Here is a 27,185-nt window from a genome sequence, read left to right on the forward strand (position 1 = left end):
ATCTGGATTGTAAATTCAACTTATTTATTTTATACGTTTTGAAAGACTTATATCGAAATAAGCAGCTTTTCAAATATTTCTTAATATTCTAAATTAAATATAATTTTATTTTACAATTATTGTATTAAAATTTGAATAAGATATAGACTATAAAGCAAACATTTTATAAATATAAAGTATTGATTCTATCAAATAATTTGAGAGATTAAAGAAAAGTTTAAAATTTTAAAATTACTAATAAAACAAATAAACTTCTGTAATATATACTCATTTATGTCCCTTGCTAATATAAATATAATAATATAAAGCAGTTACTGCTGTTATTCTTACTAAAGCTGAGATTGCTTTATTAAGAATAATAGTGAAACCTTCCAGACTAACTAAGAAAAAAATAAAATGTAAAATTAAAAGTAACAATTTAAGACTGCTTCATTACCGCAAACAAAACCATTGTGTCAAACTCAATAAAGAGTAAAAATGTAGGTGTGATGTAATGTGAAGCTACCAAAATTTCGTTACGCTGTAATTGTTGTTTAACAGGTGGGCAAATGAAGCTTTTTGGTTGACAAATGGTAGACACCCGAATGACACAAGTTATTTGAAAAAATCAATTGGGGATAAGAACTTCACAGACCTGTGACGTATCAGTGGCATGGATCGATCATCGATGATTTATATAGTTATATCTTTTACAAAATACAGTCAGATTTGTATAAAATCATTAAACAAATATACAATTGTCTTTCTTCTCGCTAAATTCTACAGATGAATTCGATTTGCCCAGGGTAAATAAATTTTATTTGAATATTATCTGCGGGAAAGAACTCGGCAAACTTTTTAAAAGTACGAGTATAATAAAGGAAAAGAAAAACACTCAAATTCCATTCACGATCAGTTTAGAAACATTCGACTTTTCTATTTTTTTAAGGCATATTGTAAAGAATACGAAGTAATAAAGACTTATGCGAATAAAAGTATTCTTGTAATCCACATTGGCAGAGTAGACTTTTAACCTGATTTACATAAATTTACGGGGGGAAGTAGTCTATAAGAAAAGGTCGATTCCGCCAATGTGGATCATGTTTCCGTGATTGCGAAAAGGACGACAATGAAGATTACGAAAATACTTTTATTCGTATAAGTCTTTATCATCATGTATTCTTTACAATATGCCTTAAAGAATATATTTTGTCTTAGTTTTTAGAATGTTCTCTTTGCAATTTTTCTATTCTGTTGAGATATCACTTTAGTACACGGATTGGACATTGCTAACTTGACCACGTAAATGAGGTGGCCAATGGCTATTTGGATATATTTATATTAAAACTTACGCAGTTTAACAGGGAATTTCGGGACACATAAGTGATGGCGCTTATGTGTTCACCCCGAAATTCCCTGTTATTCTATCCCCGAAATTGTGTCCATAAAGCGGGGCTTTACTGTAATTTTAAACTGAACGGAATTTATTATGATAGGGTTCTTCTTCTTCAACCGTTGAGTCGTGTACGACTATTGGTGACTTCATGGACGAGTTTCCTCCAGTGAGTTCTGTGTAGTGCCCAGTCTTTCATGTATTTGAGCTCCAGGCGGGTATCTGCTTTGATGTTATCCATCCACCTTCCCCTTTTCCTATGTCTCTCTACCATTCCCAGCATGATTTGTTTCTCTTGGGAATCAGCACGAATGGTGTCACCAAAGAACCTTATGATTAGACGATGATAAATAATGTTACTTACTCTGTAAGTTTTTAATATTCCGTTCTCTTTCTTGGGCGAATCCCAAGATATTTTAATTGAATACTCGGTAGAATTTTCTAAATTAGCTTTTTCGGGTGGATCCGGAACTGAATTTATAAAAATATGAATTATAAATACAAATAAATGTAAAATAATATGAATTATCATAAGGAAATGTTTTTTAAAGAATTTACCTGATTCTTTTGTTTCATCTGTAACACTGATTGAATCCCCGAAATCTTTAACGTCTTTATTTTTAGCTTTAATCTAAAATACATAAATACAAGACATATTTTCATTTGTTTTTACCGCTCCCTTTAAATATATTTTGATCGCTATAAATGATATTTACATATATAATATATTCCTTCTTTGCTTCCAGATTATTTAATGCGTAACAATGATAATTCGAATAATTACACGAAACGTCACCAACAGAAAGCCATATTGTTTTTAATTCTCGGTGTTCACATTTTTCTTCATTGCATTTATAACTGATTTCGTACCGTTCAAGTATTCCGTGGGGTGGATAAGGCGATTTCCATTTAAGTGAAAGACCTTGATTTGTTTTTCGAATTACTTGTAAATCATACGGAGCTGGCGGTTCTAAATAAATATAAACTTTGTTAATTGTTTAATAAAAGCAATAAGTAAATTTAACGACGATAATTGTAGCAAATTAATTTAATTTTGTTTCTCTGTTTTACAGTTTGTTCGTTTCTTATTTTCTCGAAAGTAAATAAATTTACGCTGTAACCAATATTTTGTTTTTTATACACTTAATTACTCTGTATTTAGTGTGGGTGAAATCTCGTGAGTCAATTTTCACCCTCTTCCCAGTTTCCAATCTTGTCGAAACTTTTTATACGTATGTATTTCCGACGACGATACATTCGTTTAGAGTTTGGAAACAATTTCACAGTCGGTAAAAAGTTAGCAAAGAATTTAAATTTGTAAGTAAATTCTGATAACACATGGCGCTACACGTAGCTATGCCTTTTTCAGTCGTACTGCCTAGGTAGTACCAAGCAATTCAAATTTCATCAACTTCCCAATTAAATGCTAAACTAAGAATTCGATAATTTAATGTTCCATAAAAAGTAGAAAATAAAAAAATATATTTTAAAATTTAAATAAACGCTTTTTATTCATAAAAATGCACTGAAAAGTAACAAAATCATTTTTTTTCTCGGCTTTCTCGGTATTCTTGCCACCAACAAAAATAAAAGCTTGGGGCGTTGGCCTAAAAGATTGAAACAAAGTGTAAGAATATGAAGTACCCCAAGCTTTTATTTTGGTCGCACAATACCAAGAATACTGTGAAAGCTGAAAAAAATATTAATTTTTTTTATTTTTTAATGCATTTGTGTGAATAAAAAGAGTTTTTAAAAATGTTTTAATACATTTTTTTTACTGGACTTCAATATCTATCAGGGCCGGTGCTAAGCGTATGAGCAATCCAAAAACAGGGCTTTTTGGCGTTCCTAATCGGAAAAAGTAGCTACATCATAATAATAAACATTATTGACTTTTTCCGAAACTGTGTCTTCTTTTAATTATTCTTTACTTCAAAATTGGGTAGACACTAGGCATCTTTGTGTAAGATATTCCTGAATAAAGAGTGATGTTAAAGATGCTCAGTGTCTACCTATGCATCCAGTTGTGAAGTAAAAAATAATAATAAACATGTTACATACGTAATAAAAATTATTTAAACGTTAATCTATATATTTATTTATTATGTATAAATCAACATGGAAATGATAACTAATCATAAGCAATTTACTAAAACTACCAAAATTGGATTCAAACACTTAACTACTTGTACTTGAAATAGCATAAATAAATAAAATTTGAAAATATTTATTAATGCTTGATTATGTCTATACTTAATAATACTTATAAAAATCAAATTTATAAAACTATTGTTTAATTATCACATAGTTTTATATCATTTTAAGAACTATTAAAATAATTATTTAATTATAAGGTAATAGTTTTTCAAGTAATCTATTAATTATTTCTAATGTTTCTTAAACTTAGAAACCTTTTTCAAGACAGACAGAATTATGCAGAATTAATTTTAATCTTATCTTGAAAATATCGATAAATTGCAAAAATTTCCAGGCTTTAATAATTTGATATCAGAATAGCGAATTAAAGAAAAAATAAAAAACTTTGAATTAAATATCAAGAACAGAAGGAAATCTGAACAACATTACGTACGAATTTAATAACTTTTTGTTTAAATACGTAATTTGTATTCGTATAGTTAATAGGTTAAGATGTTACGTCTATTATCGACATTTAATTTGGGCTCTTTCTTTTATTATTTAGAATATTGGTGTAATTGTTAATACTGTATGTACTACAGTCGTACCGTATGATCTGATGAAAACTTTAGTAACGAGGAATCCATGTGGTAACTTCATGAATGCTAACGTTAGTACCTCTACCATTGGCGCGTTGTGGCTTCACCATGACCAGGCGAATTTGAATTAGGGGGCCCCCATGTACAGAGTTCCCTTCAGACATTTTTCTTGAAGGAATGTTTTGTGAAAAATATTTTCTTATAAAATATTGGTTTGGGGCTCCCTTTAATGGGGACCCCAGACAATTGTCCATTTTGCTCCTAGCATAACGCGTCACTAACCTGTACGTGTTCCAACAACACTTAAATCTTAAATATTTATTTATTAAACAGTTGAGGATTGAATCCTCTTTCAATTTATTTTAAACTGTAAATAAATAAATCTGTGACGAATAACGAATCAGTCTTCTGAAAATTACTCCTCACAAATAAATTTTAGTTTCGTCACTCTATATTGTATACGTTAAAATACAGACTTGTGTTTAAACTTACATTTAAATTAAATATCATTCCACTTTATTATTTGCATATTTTTGCTTAATTCTCTAAATTCAAAGTGTACGTAATGCAATATAAAAAAATTCACCGAATAATTACTGAAATTAATTACATTTAGTATAAACAATACACAGACTTACTTTCACTCGATGTCTTCGAGGTTATATTAACGGACTTATAAGAAAAACCGATATCGTTTCTTGCAAATATTCTTATATCGTAACTGGTAAAAGGAATCAGATCTTGAAAAGAGAACGTTGTGTCTATCGTAATTTCCGTGTCGTTTCTCGAATCCCAAGGATCTTTACTCGTAATTATTAATTTGTACGAGTTTATATTCCCGTTGGAAAGAGAACAATCTGGAGAAGACCACGATAATTTTAGCGCTTTTCTCCTCGAAGTGACTTTCGGATCCTTTAGAACGTTGTATGGAACTAAAACGAAAAGTGTTTTCAATTACATAAATATTTCGAGTAAAATTTAAATACTACAGTATAAGAATAATTAAATCAAAAATGTATTAACAAAATTTTATTTAACTCCTGTCAACTGATACACCCCCGTACTAAAATAAACTATTACCCTACAGATCGCAATACTTGAGAAAGCCCATTAATATATTAATGTATAAAATCAGAACTTTATTAGAATCGGTCGTAAAACGCTTATATGCAAAGAATGTCCATTTTATACGTTTTATGACTGTATAAAGTATTGTTTACTGACTCAAATATTGATACTATACAAAACTACTTACTTTTTGGTTGTTTTTCAATTCAATTATAGAAAATGCCTATCTTAAATAGTATATAAATGATCTAATACCTAAATTTAACGGAATTAAAAAATACAGAATTGTAATTTATGAGAATTCATAAGTGGGATTTTTATTTTGGTATTTTTATCAACAATCGATGCAATTTGGCTAATTTAAATTGATAATATTTTGTTCGATAAAAGATACTTTAGAAGCACAAATTAAATTTCGTAAAACTTCTTATTAATAAAATATATAAAGAAAATATCTCGTCTATCGATTTTAGAATATGGAATAAAAAAGTAGGAATGAATCCCAGTGATTCGAAGCTCAACAAGTTCAAACTTGACATAAAGCGTGGTTTATTTTAGAATTTCAATTTTCTTAAGTTATTCTTCTGCGTGTTTTTATCAGTTTCGTTTGATATCTGATTTTGCATTCTTTTTTAAAGAGAATGAAACAGAAATATTCTACTATTGTACTATTTTAATTTTATTATATCTTTTTACATAATAGAACTTTTGACAACAAAATATTTAGTCATTCCTTTTCATATTTATAATATTTAATATCGCAATTTATGAAAAATGCAATCTTTAACATACGATTATAACCACATTTTATTATTTTTAATTGCATTATTTTTGATGTATTGGACGAATTATGGTACTTTTCATACTCGTTTTTTTTACTTTTAGAATGAAAGAATTTGCGAAATCACTTTTCTTTAACTCTTTTCGCTGTATAAAAACTACAAGTTCTTTTTTCATACGTATTGTAGGTTCCGACATGTGCACAATAGCGACGGTCGGACGGCCAGGGACTGAGTTCGACATATCCGAGAAAAATCGCCCATGAAAAATTCCTGCTCGTCCAGATTCCATCCCGGGATCCTCGGAGTAGTAGGCTGAGGCTTTAGTAAACATTGTTAAACGTCAGCCTACTGCTTTGATACTGTAATTGTTTGATTTGCTTTGCGAATCGATAGATAGGGGCAAAATGAAGATATTATATATATATATTGCAAAACTATATAATTAGAATTACTAGAGTTTTCTATTTAACAGAAAACTAAAAGTTTAATGTAGAAAGATTCGAATATAGGAATTTCAAAACATAAATAAGTAAATGAATTAATACTGAAAACAATACAGTAAATTGAAATAGGAAAAATGTGTATTTATTTTACATAAAGTTATTGAGTGTTTGTGATTTTGATTGAAAAAACAATACCTATCACTTTTAAGTTGTATCATCCCGTAATCGTGAAAAAAAGAAAAAATTATTTTAAACAAATTATTTTTCTGGACAAAATTTCTAAAAGTTTTTTTAAAAAAATCTGTTCAGAAAAGAGAATCCTGTAATACATTTTGAATCAAAATGATTGTGTGCGCAATAAATAATTCTTTAATATTTAAACCAGCGGTTTTTAATAGGTGTCCTCGGAACACTAATGTTCAAGTGCTCTGCAAAATTATGAAAGCGGTGGGATATTTCATGCACTGTATATTACAAGTATCATTTACTATTTGTACAGTGTTATATTCTTTACGAAACTCAAAAGGTATACTCAATAAACTTTTTATTTAAAGACATTTCGAGTTGATTTTATTCAAACAAAATGTGATGTAAAAATATTAAGACGCTTCTAAACAAAGAATATAATCTCCCCTTAGGAACAGTGTTAAATTTCACAACTGTCATAATCAAATGACTACATTAAATAACGACACCTGTTAAAAATACACTAAACTTTCCGTTCAACCCAATAGCAAGAAACTATAATTTAAGAAACGTAAGCCTTGTACATTCGAAGCGTGCAGTTTACAATGCAAACAAAAAATGCAGTAGAAGCTCCTTTGTTTCATAATAACAACGTCGAGGTAATTATTTCCGTTGAAACAACACTAAACGCTATTGGGAAAAAAGATTGCGAGTTCCTTTCCTTCCTTAAATATAGAAAATTATGGCCGGACACGCAATCTGTTTGACATAATTCATACATCGAGTTGTGAATTTTCGTTACAAAAAGTAGAACCTCGTCAACGGATCGTACTTTAAAAATGAAATCCTCTGAAGTAAGTCTCGAGGAATTTTGGATTTTTCTCAAGCCGAAAATCTATCCCTCTCTACAAATGCACTGAAAATTTTGTTACAATTTTCTAACAAAACTACAAGAAACAAGAAAGACTAACTAACGTAGAAGAAACGACGATAGATATAGGCCTACATCACATATTAGTTCTGATATTGCTGAAATCTACAGAAGCTAACAAGCTCAAGTGTGACATTAAAATTGATTTATCCATTTTTATATGTTATTTTAGTTACCATTTTTGCAAATATTTTTAAATTAATGTTTTCTTTTTTTTTTACTGTTATGTAATCTGTAATCTATAATTTTTAATAAAAGTTCGATGGGATATGTTCGTACTTATTTTTGTTGTTATTTAGTAACTTTACTCACATTGGTGTTGCACAAATTTTTCTTATATTCAAAACTGTTCCGTGACTTCCAAAAGGCTATGAACCATTTTTAAAATCTTTCAAATTTACAAAAGTGTTGTTTTACAATTGATAGATGATGGGATACAATAGAATTAAATACAAAATGATAAACACAGAGAATATAAGAATCAAATTCCAAAGACAGGCTATTTTGTAAGTAAAATAAAATTATCTATTATAATTTCGAATCGTTCGAAAAAATTAGCTTGTGCACAGTTTGATATTGTGTGTAATAAGACTGTCCAGCGTCAGATATCCGATTACAGAAAATGTACGGGATCTTACGAAAGCATTCGAATGTTTGTCCTTCAGAGCCGAATAGCGAGTACACAGCGCCAGACACGCTGAGGTGTACAGAAATTATGTCGATCTTTCGCGTGACGGTAGATGTATGGCGGCAACGAGACTATACAGCACGAGCGTCACAATTACAATTGTACTCAACGTTTAAATCGGGCGTTAGTCGGATATGTGCGAAAGCGAAAGATTAGTCCGATGTCCGGCACCGGATGAAACCAGGCTAAAAATAAGACATTTTTTACAAGTTAATACAACGGATAGAGTCTGTATTTTGTTTATTTGCGTCGAGTGAAAGATGACTTATATTAAAGTAAGTAAAGGCCACGGAACAAACGGCCGACCGAGAAATTCCCGCTTTTTTCAATGAACCGGTTCACCTCCGAATATAATAGAAAGTCATCGGACCTCCGTCTTGTCACTTTAACCACTTGCCCGAGAGTTGAGAAAGTCTTTGCAAGAGTCCTTACTAGCTTACTTTTATATATTACTAGTCTAAATTTAATCGTATTATAGCACTTTTTTAATTTTAAGAAATAAATTATCTATATATCTATACACAGTATATATATAAGAAATAAATTATCTATATATCTATACACAGTATATATATATAATGTATGGAATAAACTTTTTGTATCTGCAAAATTTTTTCAATAAAATAACGCTAATTTTATCTCTCTATTTAATATTTTGTCATTAAAGTTTCTTCAAAAATCGACGGACAACTCTTTTAAATTAAAATATTTTTCGTTTATTATTTGTTAATTATGAAATATGCTATTTTACTATTGTTGTTGAGTATTTTCAATATAAATATTTGTATTGACATTTTCTACTAATGCGAAATATACCGCAAAATAATGTATTTGAGTGATAAGACAAACTATGAAAAAAGAATTGCACTAACAAAAACAGTTCTTTTAAAATATTATAAGTTTTATAAAAGTAACCAGCAATTATTTATTGTGACATCGTCTTGCCCCTGTACATCATACTTTTCCGCTTGCATCAAAGTTATGTAAGTCATCTAACTCCTTTCAAGAGAAAATTTTGAATTGAAATAATGTGACTTCCTTTCTAGATCGGAAGTGCCTATATTGTCAATCTGGGTCTCCCGCCCCACAAATTACTAAATCCGCTCTCGTCATTCATCTACATAACACCGTACTCGAGACTAAGGAAAGACAGTCGGACCACAGTAGAAATTTGTCTACAATTTTTTTCAAACTGTAGTCCAAAAATTTAAACTTAACATAAACAGTTTCTGTAATTTCTTTTCACAAATAGTTTATTCCATTGTACAACAATTTTTCGCTGTTTTATAGATTTTAAAAGAATTCTAATTAATAAACGGACCAATCACCAATATTTACCGTCTTGGAAACTTTGTCCTTCGATACTCGAATCGGGTCCCTTTCTTACTGTAAAAGCAGAAACTTTGATGCGATAAATCGCCGAAGGTCGAACGGAAATACTTGTATTGTAAGTGGTTGAACTGACGTTAAATGACCGATACTTTTCAAACCTTGCGGAACAATGATGACGCCATCCAATTTGAACATATTCTACGTAATAATTGACGATAATCCCGTTTTCTTCTTCGGGATTCTCCCACGTTAATAAAAAATATTGATTTCGAGAAGAGTTTTGAATTTCGTAACGAAGATTTCTCACTTGGCTTGGCGCTGAATTAAAAATAAATTTGAAATAAATGTAAATTATATTTATAATCCGATTTAATAGTAAATATTTAATAATAAAAGTAGTGAAATAATAATAGTATTTAAATTGAATAATTTAATGTCTTATAACTCAAAAGATCAAAATGTCTATACGCTGAAAAATTTCTCCGTTGTAAGAATTATTATTTATTTATTTATTTTTGAAATAATGCGATTTAATGTTTCAATCTAATCTATACATTTTGTTTAAAAATCAATTTCTTTAAAAAGTTTCTTCTTTCTTAAAAATAATTGATGAAACTTCGCAGTTAAGAACGATAAGTTCAACCGTTGTTATTTTATGTGGATCGCATTTCATCGAAGACAAAGATTACTGGGTTTTATCTAAGTTATTCTTTATTTTACTATGTATTTCGGGTGCAATCTTTTGGTCTAACTTGCACCCCTCATCGGGTGTTACATTTCTATAAGTGGTAGAAAACACATTTATTACATTAATCATTGTAGTGGAATTTTTTACGAATTACGAAGTTATTACAATTTTTTTACATGTTACAAGAAGTTATTACAAATTGTATTATTATTAACATTATAGTGAACTAACCTTTTTTTACATTTAGACATTCAGTTACGAGGTGTTGGTGTTTTGTCCCCCAAGGCATTTCTAATAGCCTTTCTGTCGGTTTACTCGCTTTTTTAGTCCCTCCCATTTCCTTCCATACTTCGTCAATCTCCATGCCATTATTTAAGTTTATGGTGTTTTTATTAACTATTGCGAAGTGTTCTTTGAATTTTCGTAAATAATTGTCCTTCTCTTTACGGATTATTTTTACACTTTTGATATCGATTGTACATCCAAATTTGCTGCAGTGGTGATTGGTTATATTTGAGTCTGATTGCTGCTTCGTGTTCTTTTATTCTGGTTTTGAGTTGCCTTCCTGTTTCTCCTATGTATATTGCTGGTTTTTTGCATGTACATTTTATTTCGTATACCACTCCTGCTTCGTCTAATTTTTCGTTATTTTTCATTTTATTGATATTGATGTTGGTTTCTAATTTTATTTCTTAGTTTGGCTGGTAGTATAATACCATTTTTTCTGAATACATTTCTCTATTTTTCATATGTGCCTTTAATGTAGGGAAACGACGTATATGTAATATTCGCATTGTTATTTTAACATTGAGTCTATTTTTTATAAATTCTGTTATCTATTTTTTTTATTAATCTGTTTAGGTAATCGTTCAAAATAAAAGTATTTATTAGTTCATATTTTGTTTTTTTCTGTCTTCAACCTTTTTTCTGTCTTTTCTGTCTTACATCGGAAATTCTTTTTAATTTAAACAGTTAAATCTACATTAATAAATCTATCTATCTATATATATATATAAATGGACGTGTTTGTGCCTATATTTCACTCTTCAGCCAAAACTACTCATCGCACATGAATGGTTTTGTGTGTGGTAGTAGCCCCAAGTCTCCCATCGTGCACTATGGTGGTTGCGTCTCGACAGCTGGTGGGAGATATGGGGGTTGAAAGTGGTTGACTTCGAAAACGTGCGACGCTTCAATGAGAATGTTCCAATTTTCTAGAAAGTTCCAGAATCTAGAGGTGAGATTTGGTACACAGAGTACGCCATGAAAACGCACACTAGGAAGGGATTTTTTGAAAATTCCCTTCGCAGGGGGGAGAGGGAGAGCATTAAGTCTTAACCGGAAGAATGGCTTCTACTGTACTATTTTAGATGCGATTTTTTGTTTTTAATTACGTTTAGTCTTCATTGAGTAGTTAGGGATATTAAATTGATAACATTTCAGACATTGTTATAAATATTTTTATATATTTCGATTTTTTAACCAAATGTTCCAATCGTTTTAAATCTGAATTTCTTTTTGCATATTGGTTAGTTTATAGAACGAAGCTGGTACTTGCAGCTAAAAGTCAAATTAAAAACAGTTCGTTTGATTCTCAGAAATACTCATTATTATCAGCGGTAGGTGTTAAATAACAATTACTATGGTTGTTGAAATATTCAATGTAAATAGGGTTTTCTTGCAAAATCTGCGCGAGCGAAGCCGCGGGTAACAGCTAGTACATATATATAAGTTATTGTAGAAGTTAATACTTATTTTTTTTTAAATTCTTATATGTTAAATAAAAATAGAAACGTAACTGTAATCAATAAAATAATTACGATAATTAGGTTAATTGTATAATTTTTAATACATTGTTTATTACTTACCATCTTGTTCAGATAAGATCATTTCCGTTTTCGACCAGTTACTAAATATTCCATTTACATCTAAATATCTTATTTTAATACGCCACATCGTATAAGGTTTAGTATCAATTACAAAGGTTTGAGAAGGTTTCTGCACTGTGGTATTGAAGTTCTCACTGGTATTAAAATTTAGATAATTGATGAAAACCGTAAATTCATTGCATTGTCCTACTTTTGGAAAAGGATTCTGTTCGAAACAAAAAAGTTTTTCAATCTAAAATGTTAGATCTGTATATAACCGCTTGATTGAAAATAATAAGTTCTCTGTAAATATACTCACGTTCCATCTTACAGAAATCCTCCTAGGTCCTTCATTCCTAAGGATAGTGTCATTTGGAGGTGGGGGAGCTGAAATAGACGAAATTAAGACATTCAGAAACTTTCCCCACAATATTTGTATATATTTATAATTGTAAGGAATTACATTTTTAAGATTATTTTAAATCAGTTAAAGTCGATTTGAAAAATTACTTGCTTTATAAGAAACAACTGAATCATGCATGCATCTCAGCTCATACACATACTGTAAATATTCAAATTACTTAAAAGCTTTTAATGAATATGCATGGCCAGAGAACTCGATTCAATGTTCGAGTTCAACGCCTCAAATGTCGAATCGTGTTCCTATAGTTGTGAAAGACGTTTCTAAGAAGACTAAATTTGACTTCCCTGACTAGTGGTGCCTTTAATCTCCCCTTCGAGTGAATATCAGGAATATCGAACAATGAATGACCCTTGCTGATTTTTTACAATATTTTTTTCAAAAACTACAAAATAACATTAAACGAGATTTGCATGGCCTTCAGTGACACCACGAAAGAAGGGCCTACACTTACAAATATGGAAATGAGAAAAAAGAGGAGAATATAATGAAAACTGCAAAGTTTGCGTAACTAATACAACAGTAATTATTTTTAACCTTTCTTCCCTGTGGACATTAAAAGAGCGTTTTTAGTAAGTCCAGTGCGTGTTCGGCCAGGCTCACAACAGGGTAGCTGGGTGGTGAGTGATGGAGTTTAACATATCCAGACGGGGATATTTCACCTGTCCAGAATCGATTCCGGATTCCAGAGAGGTAGGCTGCCGTCTTAACCGCTCCACCGTCCGTTCTTCAAAACCATTTAATTTCAATCACTTTATTTGATCATTCGTTCTATTGGACACACACTGAAATAAATCCTGCTGGCGCCACTGACTGCTTCATTTAAAACCATCTTCTGAATCTTTTCATTTTAATTACTACTAATTACACTTATCCCTCGATTTGCACGGTTTCGTTTTTACACGGTTTTTAAATGAAAACAAAAAAGTTTGAGACAGTTGTTGGTAGCCGTTCGCGGGTTATTCTCTTACAAATCTCAGGGGAAGACAGGTTTCTAGACAGATGTGCATCAGTTACCGTAAATACTCAAATACATCACGATTTTTCCGTTCCGACACACTATCTCTGATGATAGGGACTTTTTGGTCCTTATCATTAGATATTCCCTAATATTTGGATTATTAGGTATTTGGTCCCTATCAGTAGACTTTTTGGTCCCTATCAATGGTCCAAAACAAACTTCTATTCGATGTAAAATTACGAAACTTGCTGAGGTCTTAAACAACATCCAATAGAATGTAAATAAGCATTGTTTGAATCATTTTGAGCAACGAAGTGTTTTAACTCATTTTACACGGTTTCGGTTTGCACGATTTTTCTAGGAACGTATCTGCCGTGTAAATCGACGGACGAGTGTATTATTAAACGCCTTTAACTAACACGCTTTGTATCATGTCTTCGAATCTTGCAACTCAAATTTCAATCACTTCCAATTAAGGTAGGAAGCTGAAACTGAGAGCATCCCTAGTCATACCTGTGTCTGATAATAATGCATTTTAATTATATTTTAGGGTTAAATACGTCTTCACCGTCTTCCTCACCCCGAAACCCGATAAACATAATCATATGTAGTCATGATGCGTATGTGTCTAAATGCACGATAGTGATGTATATGATAGAGGGGACATCCCGCCATGCCTAATATCGTGAAAAATATTCAATAAAATAGCTTTATTTTAATTTTTAAGCTATATTAAAATCATCTTTTTGTCGAGTAGTAATCCGTAATTGACCGCCTTATTTACATTCCAGTATTTTTGGTTTCCACAATCCATTTGCCTTACTTGATTCTTGAAACAGTCTCAATTTTTTACTAATGTTCTCATAGTGTTTCGTGATAACCAAATTTCATGTAATGCATGGTAAGCTTGATTTCACCCAAAGAACATCATTTTGATCCAAACTTTTAATAATAATGTCTTTAATCTTGAATAAAAATTTGCTATTAGTCACTCTGTTTTCACTTAGTTAGTGCCCGTGACTGATTTTGCTAACCTATTCACATGAAACTTTTATTGTGGGCGGTTCTTTTTTACTTAAATCCTTTTTCCATCAAGTTGCTTTATCAATATTCTGTTTCTCCTTTATTTAGTTTCATGAACGAAACCTTCACGATATAAACTGATTTTCGAGATTTGTATCGTCCGATAAATCCAACTGTACTAATTCCAACGTGGATTTATCTTAACAAAATTGGTTTTTTCAAAATTCCACTAACTTTTCCATGAAAAATCTAAAATTATTGTATATATTTGTTTGTAGACGCTTTTGATCTTCTTTTCTTTATGTATTCTGTCACCAATCGAACATCCCGTACAATAATTAGTTCGGATTAGCGAGAGTGAGCTGTTTTCGAAGATTTAAGTTACAGCCTTAACATGTAACTTAATTATCATTAACCTTGTATTAAGTAATCATTAAATAAAACATATTTATACAGTATATTGAATAATGTAAGCTAGTCAAATTATATACTAGAATAGTATAAATTACATACTTACTAGTACATAAAGTCGTCACTGTAACTCGAGGAATACCGTGGTATTGCACATTTCCTGTTACATCTTGAATATAAATTTGAAAAATGTATTCTGTATCGGCATGAAGATTTTCTATTTTTATGGAATATGAATTTCGTCCGTTTTCTGTGTGATCCACAGAAGTACGATTAAAGGCACCACTCTTTCCAGCCTGAATAAAAAATTAAAAAAAAATTGTTTTAATTAAAGTTAAAAACATTAAAAATTGAAAAGAAACATATGTGAAATATAAAACATGTAAAATTATATTTTATGTTCACTATTAATTACAGAGATGACGAAAAAACTAAAGAGAATCTTATGAAGACTTTAGTACACAATATATGAGAAGAAATTCATCTACTAGTAAAAACAGAGATGCTACCAAATTTAAATTTCATGCATATTTAGGCTGTTTTTTGTTCATTCGTAAATTTTCTTTTTTGAAACTATTTTTTATAGCCACTCGTGAAGTTTCGCGCGATTTTTTTATGCATTTTCTTTTATGCGGTTCCTATCCCCCTCACAAAAACAGGTTTGACTGTACTGCATTACTTTTACATAATTTCGTGTGTATACTTTGAAAATAGATATTAATTCAATGCTGAAAATTGAAATTATTTTAAATTAAAAACCCAACAAAGAGTTGCATAGCTTCACCCGCAAAACCATTTAAAATAGTGTGTGGCGCCATAATATTTTATTTCAAGAAACCTTTTATATTATTAATTATTATAAAATTCCAATTAGCTTAATTTTTTGGTAGTGATGAGTTTTACATAAAAAAATTAAAATACCGTAAATCTTAATTACAATTAAAATCTTCATTAAGTTCAACCTTACTCCAGATATGATACATAACCCTCCGTCCCAATCCCTGCACTTCTTTGACCTTTAATCACCAAAATTTAATAGCATCAATCTCTCCAGTATGCGAGAAAGTTTTCAGCTAAATTTCAGAAATTTTCGACAAATGGCACAGGAGTTATTAAGTAAGCTTCAGAGTGGGTAAAGAGAATTATGGCGCGCGCGCGCGCACACACACACACACACACAAACAAACATTCGTACGAACTGAAAAAGCTCCGTAAATTATTTTTTCATTTCTCGATGTTTCAAGGTTCCTGAGTCCAAAAATGCTGAGAGGTCATTTTTCGACCGATCGACATACTTTCCCTCTGTTATGTGTAATAGCCGAGAAAGTAAAAAGTTTTGTTCTTCGTTACGAGTGTCAGCTTTATATTGCGCGTTATACCAGACTAATTCATATTACTTATATATGAAATCTCTTGATTAACTTTCTCTATTTGTTGTCAAGTGTACAAAATAGTTACAAAATGCATAATTCTTATTATCCTGCCGTCTTTATCTAATACTTAAAGCTGTATAAACTATAAATTCTATTTAATAATATGTCGTAAACATATCGTAAGTGATAAGTCTGTTCGTTAGATAAATAATCTATTTAATATCAATTAGCATACCTGAAACTCAATATAGTAACGAAAAGGTGTTCCTTCACCTTCATCCGTATCGTTGTTCCATTTATGAAAATGTACAACAACACTGTTCGATGTTATATTTCTAATTGTTACGTTCGATTTTAACACTGGATAACCTAAAAGATAAAAACAGATATAAAAATATTCCATTTGTTAATTTTATACTTTACTTTTCTATAAATTTGTTGTTTTAGAATATGTGAACTTATTCTAAGAACGTAAATGAAATCAATGGAAAAAATCAACAAAAGGACTGCTTTTACCTGTTTTCTCCGGAAATGTCCTTTTTTAAATGCAGAATGTTTGTCTCAGAGGATTTTTATAATGAAACAAAAAAAGCAAAAACAAGAACAAGACTGAAAATGTATTTGTATTTCATTCTTTCATTTATAAAACAAAATTCATAATAATTGAATATTTATATTATGCTGATTTTTAAAATCAAAACATTTTTGAGTTATTCCGAAACCGTGACTTCTTTTTATTATTCTTTACTCACAGCCGGCAATTGACACCCAGACTATACATGGCGAAATTTGACCTCCAATAAATCAAATATCAAAATTCTGGCATGGTCGAGACGTGGACATTGTCCAGTTGTACGGAACACATTTGCAAAGAAATCATTTTTAAAGGTCACGCGGTTGCTTTAAATTTATGAAAGCGTCTCGTGTTGCTCCGAGAAGACAACGAAAATTCTGTCAGTGAATAAAAATTTTGTTAATGCCGGATAATGGTGCGCGATGTAAAATGAATTTCGAAATCTCTAGGGATAATATAGGAAATCTTGTTGGATTTTTTTTCAAGACGTTATGAATTATGTCATATATAATAATTCATAATGAGCTCTTTAACGGCTTCGGTGTTGATCATTACGAACGTTAGTCAGCAAAACAGAGACATGAGAAACCACGATCAGCAGTAATAATTCAGTTATCATTCCTTGCCGCACTAAAAAAATACCGCAGCGCAGTGTCAATTCAAATCTGCTTGATTAATTCATTTTTAAAATCAAAAATATAATTGATTCGAATTCGGAAAAGTCTAAACGTTTTTTCTTTTACTGAAACACACAACGAATACATTTAATTTTATAAATGATGCTAATTATATTTTCCGTTCCGTATAATCAAAAAAATGCTAGAAATATGCTTATTTTGAAAACGGAATGTATTTTATTAAACTCACTTATTTGGCACATATCGCCATGCCATCCTAATCTACATCCATCAATACACGTTCCATTAAAAGGGTTGCAAGTTGTATTACAGTTCTGCGAACAATTCTGTAAGCAATTCACTCCATACCATCCATTTTTACAGGCTGAAAAATAAATACATATAAAAGTTTATATTTTATTTATATAAGTGTAGCGTTTATAAAACAAAATAATTTCTGTACTTCTACAAAGAGATAATTAGGATTTGACTCAGGTTTTGAATTAATCACGTTTCAATTTAATTACACGAACTAAGAATATAATGTTATAAATCTTGTTTTAAATAGAAAATTTCATAATAAAATTCATTTATTATGCTGAAAGATGTAATTTACAAAAGTAAGAATATTTATTATATGTAAATTAGAGAAAATTGTTTAACTTTCTTCTGAAATAGAAAACATTGGTTTTCTCTGTTTGATGACAACAACAAAATGAAATCACTAGAAGTATTTAACACATCAAAAACACATCAAATTTAATTTTTCACTTTAGTAAAATTCTCCCATTCTTATTATGTTTTCAAATTTTTATTTGTTTTTCGGACTTCATTAACATCTTTATTTTAATAGACGACTAAAAATTTTTCTGAATAATTTCGTTTTCAACTGTTTTAATGTGTAAAGATTTAACAGTTAACAGAAAAATACAAAATGTTAACATATTTTCTAAATTCATATTGAAACGAAAGTGAGAATTCAGGACAGAACGTGTTTCTGTTTCTATGCGCGTAGATTTTAATCTAACCAACAAATAGTCTCAGAATGATGTTTACATTAGTCATGTACTCTGACCATGATAGCTCAGACAATCTGTGACTTCTATTTCTTACCGCCCGGAGGCTTCGATTGTAAACTTGGTAGAATTGTAGAAAAAACCCTTTTAGTGTCCCTATGTCACTAAAGGTTAAACAAAATACCACTAATCAGGTTTCAGTTTAAAAATTGGTTCATCCTCTTATCGCTATTATTTCTAAAAAGATGTTCAAATATAAACGTACAACTTAAATTATATATTAATGTCCATTTGTTAGTGATTACAATTTTTAACATGCTTAACTATGCCATTCGATATTAAGCTACTTGCGATCGTATTTACTATAATTTGTTATCACTGGGTCATTGTATTACATGCATTATATTATGTCTTCGAAACATTCCTCTCGTTCAATGTCGTTGCTGATCGTCTTGACTCAGTTGGAAGAAGTAGGGATGAGGCCGTTCTCTACTCTTCTCGTTCTTCTCCTGTTCAATTGATGTAGATTGAACTGATTCAATTGATGGAAGACTCTCGCAGTAAGTATCTTTCTCCCGTCCCGAACAATGTTATCGACATGTCCTTCAACATTATTTAATCCGATAGAATGGTCAAAGAAATCCACAATGCGCTTTTCGGATACAGGGAGAGATTAGTCACACTCTTGGATATTGAGTTGCTGTAGGATCGAAAGATGTGTCTGTCGTTGCTTCGGGAGCTGCGACTCATCCGTCTTCGATAGAATATTTCGAAAACCTCAACGCATCTACTACATTCGCCACTGACCAGTGGATAAAACCAATGAAAGAAAATCGCGAGTTCACGCTTCGCCAACGGACTGACCGGGTGAAGTTTTCCGGGTTTTTTCACTTTAGTAAAACCTAAATAGGAACCGATTTCCGATAAAAACCCTCCCGAAAGGCATCTCCCCTCGGCAGATCGCCCACGTGTCGTGTTTCCGTAACCAAGCAAATCAAACCATAATTATATATTTTATAAAACAAACATTATGCCGATATGTAATACTTACTTTCTTTGCAAAACGGGAGAACGTATCCACTTAAACAAGAACATCCGTATGGGTCAGGCAGACAAAAAAGGATTTCGGAACAGTCTGTCACATTTCCAGATTTATCATAACATTGCTGGTTACAATGTTTTCCAAAATAATATGCTGGGCAGGCTGTCGAATAAAAATATAAGATTCTGTATTAGAAAAACTCATAGTTATATTTGAGCCTTTTCTTGAAAGTGGAATAAGTCCATTCATAATAATCAATAATTGTAACAACTTTCTTTAAAGTCTTTATAACAGATAATAGCTAATGTCCTAACCTAAGAACACGACGTCATAAACAAGATAACGGTGTTACTGCCCAGATGAAGTGTTAAGAAGACCTCTTTCTCATTCCATTTGGTTTTCTTTCGAAGCGTTAAGACTATTATAACCACTTATATACTGCTTTAAAGATTTTTAAAAGAAAATTTAAAGAATTTTAATGTTCCGGGAAAGTTAAGCAATTATTTGCTGGATTTTTTACATTTCAATGGACCCACGTTACATTTCTGGATTCCTCGTCTTAATGAATGGAAAATGGCAAACTTTTACCAAAATCGATCGAACGGATTCTGGGAACGAACACAATTCTGTGAGTCTCATAGAAGACGCTTTGCTAACGCTCAGCTTCAATGAACAAGGAAATTTTAAACCTTTCCAATGCTGTAACATAAGAAGAAAGAGAAAAGTCTAAAATTTCTAAAGTATTTGCAATTAAACAATTTACCTAAACATTGATAGTAAAAATCAAAAAAAGTATGATCATCGTCTCTAAAAAACTATTCTAAGCATGTGATGAAGTCCTACTTTCTAACATCAAGTAGAATTCGAGTTTAGAATAAATTAAAACAAATTTTTAATTTCTGGAAAATGCAAAAAAATATCACTAATATTCTCTATTACAAAAAATCGATAAATTAAAATAAAGCATGGGGAAATATTACTTCTAGTTCATATAAAACTTCTTATAAATAAGAAAACTTCTATATAAATAAGTCCTTTGTCAGTCAATTAATTTCAATGTAAATATTTAATATATAAGTTATAAAATATTTATGATGCAAATTATTAGGGGACAAGATCTACAATTATTATAATTACTATTGCCCTAAATATCTATAATAAAGATCACGGTACACATTGTTTATGCCAGTATTTTGGGAATAGTATTTCATTTAATTTGAATTAAATTCTTAAGTTTGTACCTAGTAATTAGATTTATAACAATTTAAAAATACAGAGAAAAATTAAATTTTTTTCAATAAGAGAGTATAGTCGGACCTATATAATTCTTGTTAAAAGAAGGCCCTCAGTGCCCACGGGGTAGAAAGAATTCTTTTAAAAACTCTTGTAACATCTCCTGTTCCCTGGATAAAATACGCTCGAGGATTGAGGTATACAGGCACCGTATCCTGTCACAGACTTGCTATTAGATGTTGCAACTCCCGCTCCATATCCGAAACACAGGTAAACAGAGAAGCTGCAGTCCCATCTGCTCCCAAAAATGCTCGAAAAGCAAAAAATCTGGAGACTGAGCAAGCAAAGAAAGTGAAGCAACGCAACATTTCTGGGAAACGTAGCTCAGCGCGCTCAGCAATATCTTGCGGAACAATTGCTTTTTCAACACTTGCCACGAAAGGCAACATATAAGAGCGCAGGGTGATATGCCGTCAATGTTCCTCGCACCATTACTAGCGGTGACAGACTGTAATACCGGAATAACGCACCCGTAAAATGGTTAAATAACAACAAAAGAAAACGGATTAAGGTACAGTACAAGTTAGCCGTGCTTATGAATAATTCTTAATGAATTGTATTCCCCTTTAGCCGATAAGTCCCCCTGGCAAAAAAAAAATTGTTCAGCATTCCTACAGAATGTCCGTCTGATATTTAAAGCTGGATTACAAACACTCAACGGAGAATGCTTGCATTATAAAATTACATTAATTTATGTGATTTTTATAACTTTATAATCTATATTTTAATCATGATATTTAATTTACTTGTTAATACTTTTGTAAGAATATTATCTCTTCTAATATTAGTATATAACATAAAGTTACCATTTTCGCAATATGTTCCGTTAAATCCCGGAGGACAGATGCATTCTCCAGTAATGTCGTGGCACACTCCGCCATTTAAACAATTCGAACAATTATATTCACATAGAGGACCATATTTTCCAATTTCGCATACTGAAATACCAGAAAAATATATCAGTTTTAAAAATAAAAGCACAATTTACACCATTATTTTCTTGTATTATCTTATAGAATTTTATACTTAACGTCATACTAAATGTATAACCAAGTTCTTACAAAAAAAAAAAGACATCATGGCTTTGTCTGTTTCCGTATCCATAAGAAAAGAAAAATAAAAGAAAAAATTCTTATTCCAAATATACTACAATGTTACAATTGTACTTCGAACGTTCCAGAGTTCAAACGCTAAATTCGAGAGAAATTTGATCCAGAGTTCGAACGATGCTTTTACATTTGAATTTCATGTGCGGTGAAGAAATACGCTCGTTGCGTAAACACCATCTATTGTACTCCCAAGTCTTCTCTCACTCTCCTTGTGAAAGTACCTTTTGCGTTACGCTTGTGTCTTTTACTTTTTTCCTCTTTCTTTTTGATGTGTTTGGGTATATAGGTATATATATAACCCCTACCAATTAACAATGTCATTGAAGAAGAGTGAAAGCAATAACCCCTAAGAGAAGATGGAAAAACTCCAAGTGTGGATAAATTAGAAACTATTAGATGGTGATATCATCTCCGACAGGATTGCTTGTGAGAAAGCCAAGCAACTCCATAGTACTCTTAAAAAAGGAGACATCACCACTCCTCTCTAATTCGTATATATTAAATGCAATTTTCATTTTATCGTACAGTATTTACGTATGTAATTTATTGTTTTCATATTTTAAATTATTATTTATGGCATTAACTGTGTTATTTCTTTATTTAAATTATGTGTATTTGCTGTTTAAATTTATCGAAATGGGTATTGTTTTGGGGTCTGGAAACGGATTAATTCACTTTCCATTACTTCCAATAAAAATCTAAAAAAAAAAAAAACTAAACGAACGACATCCCGAATGAATTGAATTCGAAGAACGAGGTATCATTGTATGCGTAGACAATGTACTGTACTGTACAACTCAAGGACAAAAGTTTAAGATTACCATTGGTTCTCAGTAAAAGGTTCTTCATTGAATGAGTATACAGAGTCTGCAATGTAAGTAAATTTTAACTTTCGCTGTTTGTTATTAAAACATTTACAAAAGGTAATAACGGAAAACAGCCGAGTAAGCACCAACCCCCAAATTTCACCGGTTCTATTCTTTTTTAAATATTACTATTCCCTCTATGTTTGAAATGAATTTTGAAATACAATACCCGTTGATGACGACGTGACAATAATTTGTAATAATTTAATAATAATATTGTATATTTTTATACTGTTTTCTTTATTTAATTTAAGACTACAAATAATTTTAGAAGTTTTAACAAAATAAAAATTATTCCATTTGAAAACGTATAATCGAAAAGAGCCACGTTTATTGAATTGTCATTCATCCGAGTTCCAGTCTCCAATTTTGTTTCATTCATATTGGTTATTCATTCTAAGATGATTGTGCTGTTTAGTAAACTTTATGTGAATATTACAGATTCTTCTAACGATATTTACTTCTTGAATTAAAAATTTTCATTTTACTGTATTTTACTCGTTCTACGCTTACTTATTTTAACTAAATTTTTTAAGGTTTATTTTATGTCTGACAACTACCTATTTGCTTCAGTCGTATTCTCTGATTTTATATAAAGTTCTGTACTATCGGTGAATAATGTAACCAACGCTTTTTATTTATCTTTTATTATATTTCTTTGATTGATCGATGAATAGCTGTTTTGTTGCCTTGCAATTTATTTATAGCACTTTAATCTTAGGACGAGTAGCTTATGCTAAATACAGATTTCGTTCATAAAATGATAATACCAAAGCCTCCTAGCAACATACAAAATTTTGATTTAAAAGCTTTCAGGAATGCGGTAAACTCGTAAATGATCTTGATTGATATGGTGATACGAACGATTAAAGACAACAGGCGAAAAAATAAATACAGTGGGTGATCGGTGAAGTTAATTTTGCAAGAGGGATTTTTGATCTCAATCTATCTATATTTTAATATTGTGTCTATTTACAATATTATAAAATTTACGTGTTCTGATGTTTAGATACGGATATATCAAAATGATCATTTATTATGTTTATTATAATAAATTCTTTTTTGTTATTCATTTTATAGTGTCAGAAATTTCATTAGAAATCTTTAGTTTTTTTACTTATTTTATAAATAATGATTATCATTTTTTTTTTAATTTTTCAGAAAATTTATTACTATATAAAAAATACCAAGTAATAGATTGAATAAAATAGAATTTTATTAAAATATGAATTGCACATGCAGTATTTAAATACAGTATAGTTGGTTACATGATCACACTGATTTATATTTAATTTGGTAGTTGAGCATCTCCAATAAATAATTACGATTAGATGTGATAATATTCTCCAATGATTTTAAAAATACTTTCGATTATTTAACTACTATATATTATATTTAATTATTAAAATTAAAATTATATAAAAAATTTAGTATTGAAAATTTTAACTGTTATTTATACATAAACTAGAATTTTATTTATAACAGATGCTCTCTGTTCAATAAGCATATTCCCTTAAACTATATAAATTAACTTGATGATCATTTTGAAATTTAAAGTATTTATATTTTTATCATTTAATTACGTAATACAGCAGCTGGTAAGATATGGCATTGTTTCTATGGGTTTATTTGGAATAATATGCTCAAATAGAATATAAACGAAGTACAGTAAAACGATAAAATGTAGAACTTGTAAATCAAAATTTATGTTGCGACGAGGCTTTAATATTATTTTTTCATGAATGAAGTTTTACGATATTCTGCAATAAAAATGTTAACAAATACTATATATATATCCAGCAACGAGTTGATCAACTTTTCAGGCAACATTTAAAACTTGTTTGTTTTTTTAATTATATTTTTAATTATTATAAAATCCCGAAAAGCTTCATTTTGAGGGTAGGGATGAGTTTTACAAAACTGGTAAATGCTAATAAAATCGTCACTAAGTTTGATCCTTCTCGAGATATGACACACGATCCCTCTTTATTTGCCCACCTCGACGACTTTTAACCTCCAAAATTTAATAGCATCAATGCTCCTAATATACAAGCCTCCCTACAAAATTTCAGAAATTTTCGACAAATGCGCAGGAGTTATTAAGCTTCAATCAGGGTGAACAAAATCGTCTTTCACACACACCCATACACACACATTCATACATGCATGCAGAAAAACAACCCTTTTTTTTTTTTTTTTGCATTTCTCGACGTTTCAAGGTCCCGAGTCAAAAATGTAAAAATCTTAGGGTTGTCATACTTTTCCCTCTGTTACATATAACAGAACCGGAAAAGTAATAAAAACTAACGTCATTGTCTAAATTTGGAATTTTCGCCGTTTCAAGGGCTACTCAAAACGTTGAAAAATGCAAATAATTGGGAAAGTTTAGAAGTTAACCTGTGTGGAGAGCACGATTTTGTTCACCATCTTTAAAACGTAATAACTCCTGTGCCTTTCATCGAAAATTTCTGAAATCTAACACGAAAGTTTGTATATAAGTGGCATATTAAATTGTGACGGTGAAAAGTCGAGTTTTGGCGTGACAGGGGATCACAGGTCATGTCTCAAGTAAGGCCGGACTTAATGACGATTTTACTCGTTATTAGCATTTACAATTTTTTAAAATAAAATTCACCGCTATTCGCAAAAAAGCTTTTTTCCATTTTATAATAACATAAAAAATTTTTCATAAAATATTATGACAGATGGCGTTGTAAACAATTTTAACTCTTGCCAGAAAAATTACGCGAATCCCTGTTGGATTCTTTTTTGGTTTACCATTATGAAATTATGAAATAGATTCAAAAGTGCAAGATTCGAAGTCGACTGCTTTAAAAAAGAAATGCGAACGAGTTCGAAATTCATAGTCTTTTAGTATCAGTAATAAAAATATGACTTGTATGCTTTTTTGGAATTCTTATAGTGTAGGACTTTATAAAATATTATTCAGATTAAAGCTGATGAGTAAAATGAAAATAAATTTATAATTAGCGTGAAAAATTCAAAACACTTGCTACAATAGAAGCATTAAAAGACGAACGTGATTTACCTAATAAAAAAAATTGATATTAAATTGCTTGAAAATTTTTATTATAGTAATTATTAATTCTTCCAAAGGCTTTGAATAAATACAGATGACGACTGTATATCACTGATGAATCTGGTATTACACCAAAGTCCGTATCATTCAGCTCGAAACTGTTCAAGTCGGAAAAACTATTCTATTTCCTGGCTTCATTTTTCTCTATTAGAAAGTTGCATGAATTACGAAAAGAAATCGTGGATAAAATCCTCCAACATTTTAATATATAAAATAACTTCCAGTTTTCGATTTTGAAAATAATTTATTTAGTATTTATATTCTTAACAGGTAAAAAAATGTGAAATTTTTCTATTTAAATAGTAAACGACGAGATGCACATTGACGATAGAAATAAAGTTAGTTGTAATATAAAAAAACAAACAATTTAAAAAATGCTGCATTTTACATTTTAGTTTAAACGTTAAAACTAACGATTGCGATATTTGTTTTCTAAACATTCTGAAGAATTGGTTTCAAATTCTATTGAGTTGATAGAATGAAGGAAATGCTGAAAATATTCATTTCAATTTCAATTGCTCGAATAGGAGATTTTCAAATTTAATGTGTCGATGTTTTATAATCAATGGAAAAAATTAGAATTTCTCATATAAAAATATACATACCTCTCACTATTAATCTGGTAGCCGCTAAAGTATTATTCTCAATTAACCTAAACAATCCTGCATCGGAAATACTAATTGGTTTAGTCTTCTCGTAATAACCTACTCCAACTTTCACTCCAGTCATTTTCAGTTTGTCGGCAATTTCAATATTTTTTAAATTTAACAACTGAAGAACATCGACATAATCTCCTTTATTTACTGTAACTGTAAATCTCTTGCTTATAAAATTAACTGAAAAATAGAATAATAATCCGTAAATTCATTAATATTTTAAATGATTATAAATTTTCAAGATATAATGAGACAAATCTTCAAACGTAAAATAATATTTCTTATAACTGATCCGAAATAAAATTAATTTGTTTTTGTTATTATTATTATTCCCAATTGTTTAGCACTTCAATATTAATAATCTTTTATTTGTTCTTCTAAAAACAAGACAGAACCGAATACTATATTATATAGTATTTGACAGAACCAACGCATAATCTGATAAACTATATTTAGTTTTTACAATGAAGACATTGAAGTAGACTGTAAGTAGCACTCCTCTTCAAATAGATGCACATATCCGTTGTGTGAGAAATGTCGGAAGGAATATTTGAGATTATGGTAAGAGATTGAGGGAATGTTACAGATACTCGAAACGCATCATACAATCATCTACATTCTACAATTCTC

General features: G+C 30.3%; 1 protein-coding gene across 1 annotated transcript in view; it reads right to left on the reverse strand.

The window, feature by feature from the left end:
- Positions 1–1,487: 1,487 nt before the first annotated feature.
- Positions 1,488–27,185, reverse strand: part of LOC136973553 (uncharacterized) — a gene marked incomplete at its 5' end in the record, with an annotated part of 40,172 nt that continues 14,474 nt past the window's right edge. Inside the window, 13 exons of the mRNA XM_067268283.1 lie at positions 1,488–1,843; positions 1,931–2,003; positions 2,089–2,342; positions 4,746–5,039; positions 9,544–9,855; positions 12,094–12,319; positions 12,413–12,480; positions 15,016–15,205; positions 16,518–16,651; positions 17,724–17,858; positions 19,541–19,693; positions 21,631–21,762; positions 26,505–26,735. Of these exons, the coding sequence (XP_067124384.1) occupies positions 1,488–1,843; positions 1,931–2,003; positions 2,089–2,342; positions 4,746–5,039; positions 9,544–9,855; positions 12,094–12,319; positions 12,413–12,480; positions 15,016–15,205; positions 16,518–16,651; positions 17,724–17,858; positions 19,541–19,693; positions 21,631–21,762; positions 26,505–26,735 (2,558 nt within the window). The remainder of the gene's footprint in view (positions 1,844–1,930; positions 2,004–2,088; positions 2,343–4,745; positions 5,040–9,543; positions 9,856–12,093; positions 12,320–12,412; positions 12,481–15,015; positions 15,206–16,517; positions 16,652–17,723; positions 17,859–19,540; positions 19,694–21,630; positions 21,763–26,504; positions 26,736–27,185) is intronic.

The sequence above is a fragment of the Centruroides vittatus genome, unplaced genomic scaffold, assembly GCF_030686945.1.
Source record: "Centruroides vittatus isolate TY-2023 unplaced genomic scaffold, ASM3068694v2 contig_3206, whole genome shotgun sequence".
Lineage (NCBI taxonomy): Eukaryota > Metazoa > Arthropoda > Arachnida > Scorpiones > Buthidae > Centruroides > Centruroides vittatus.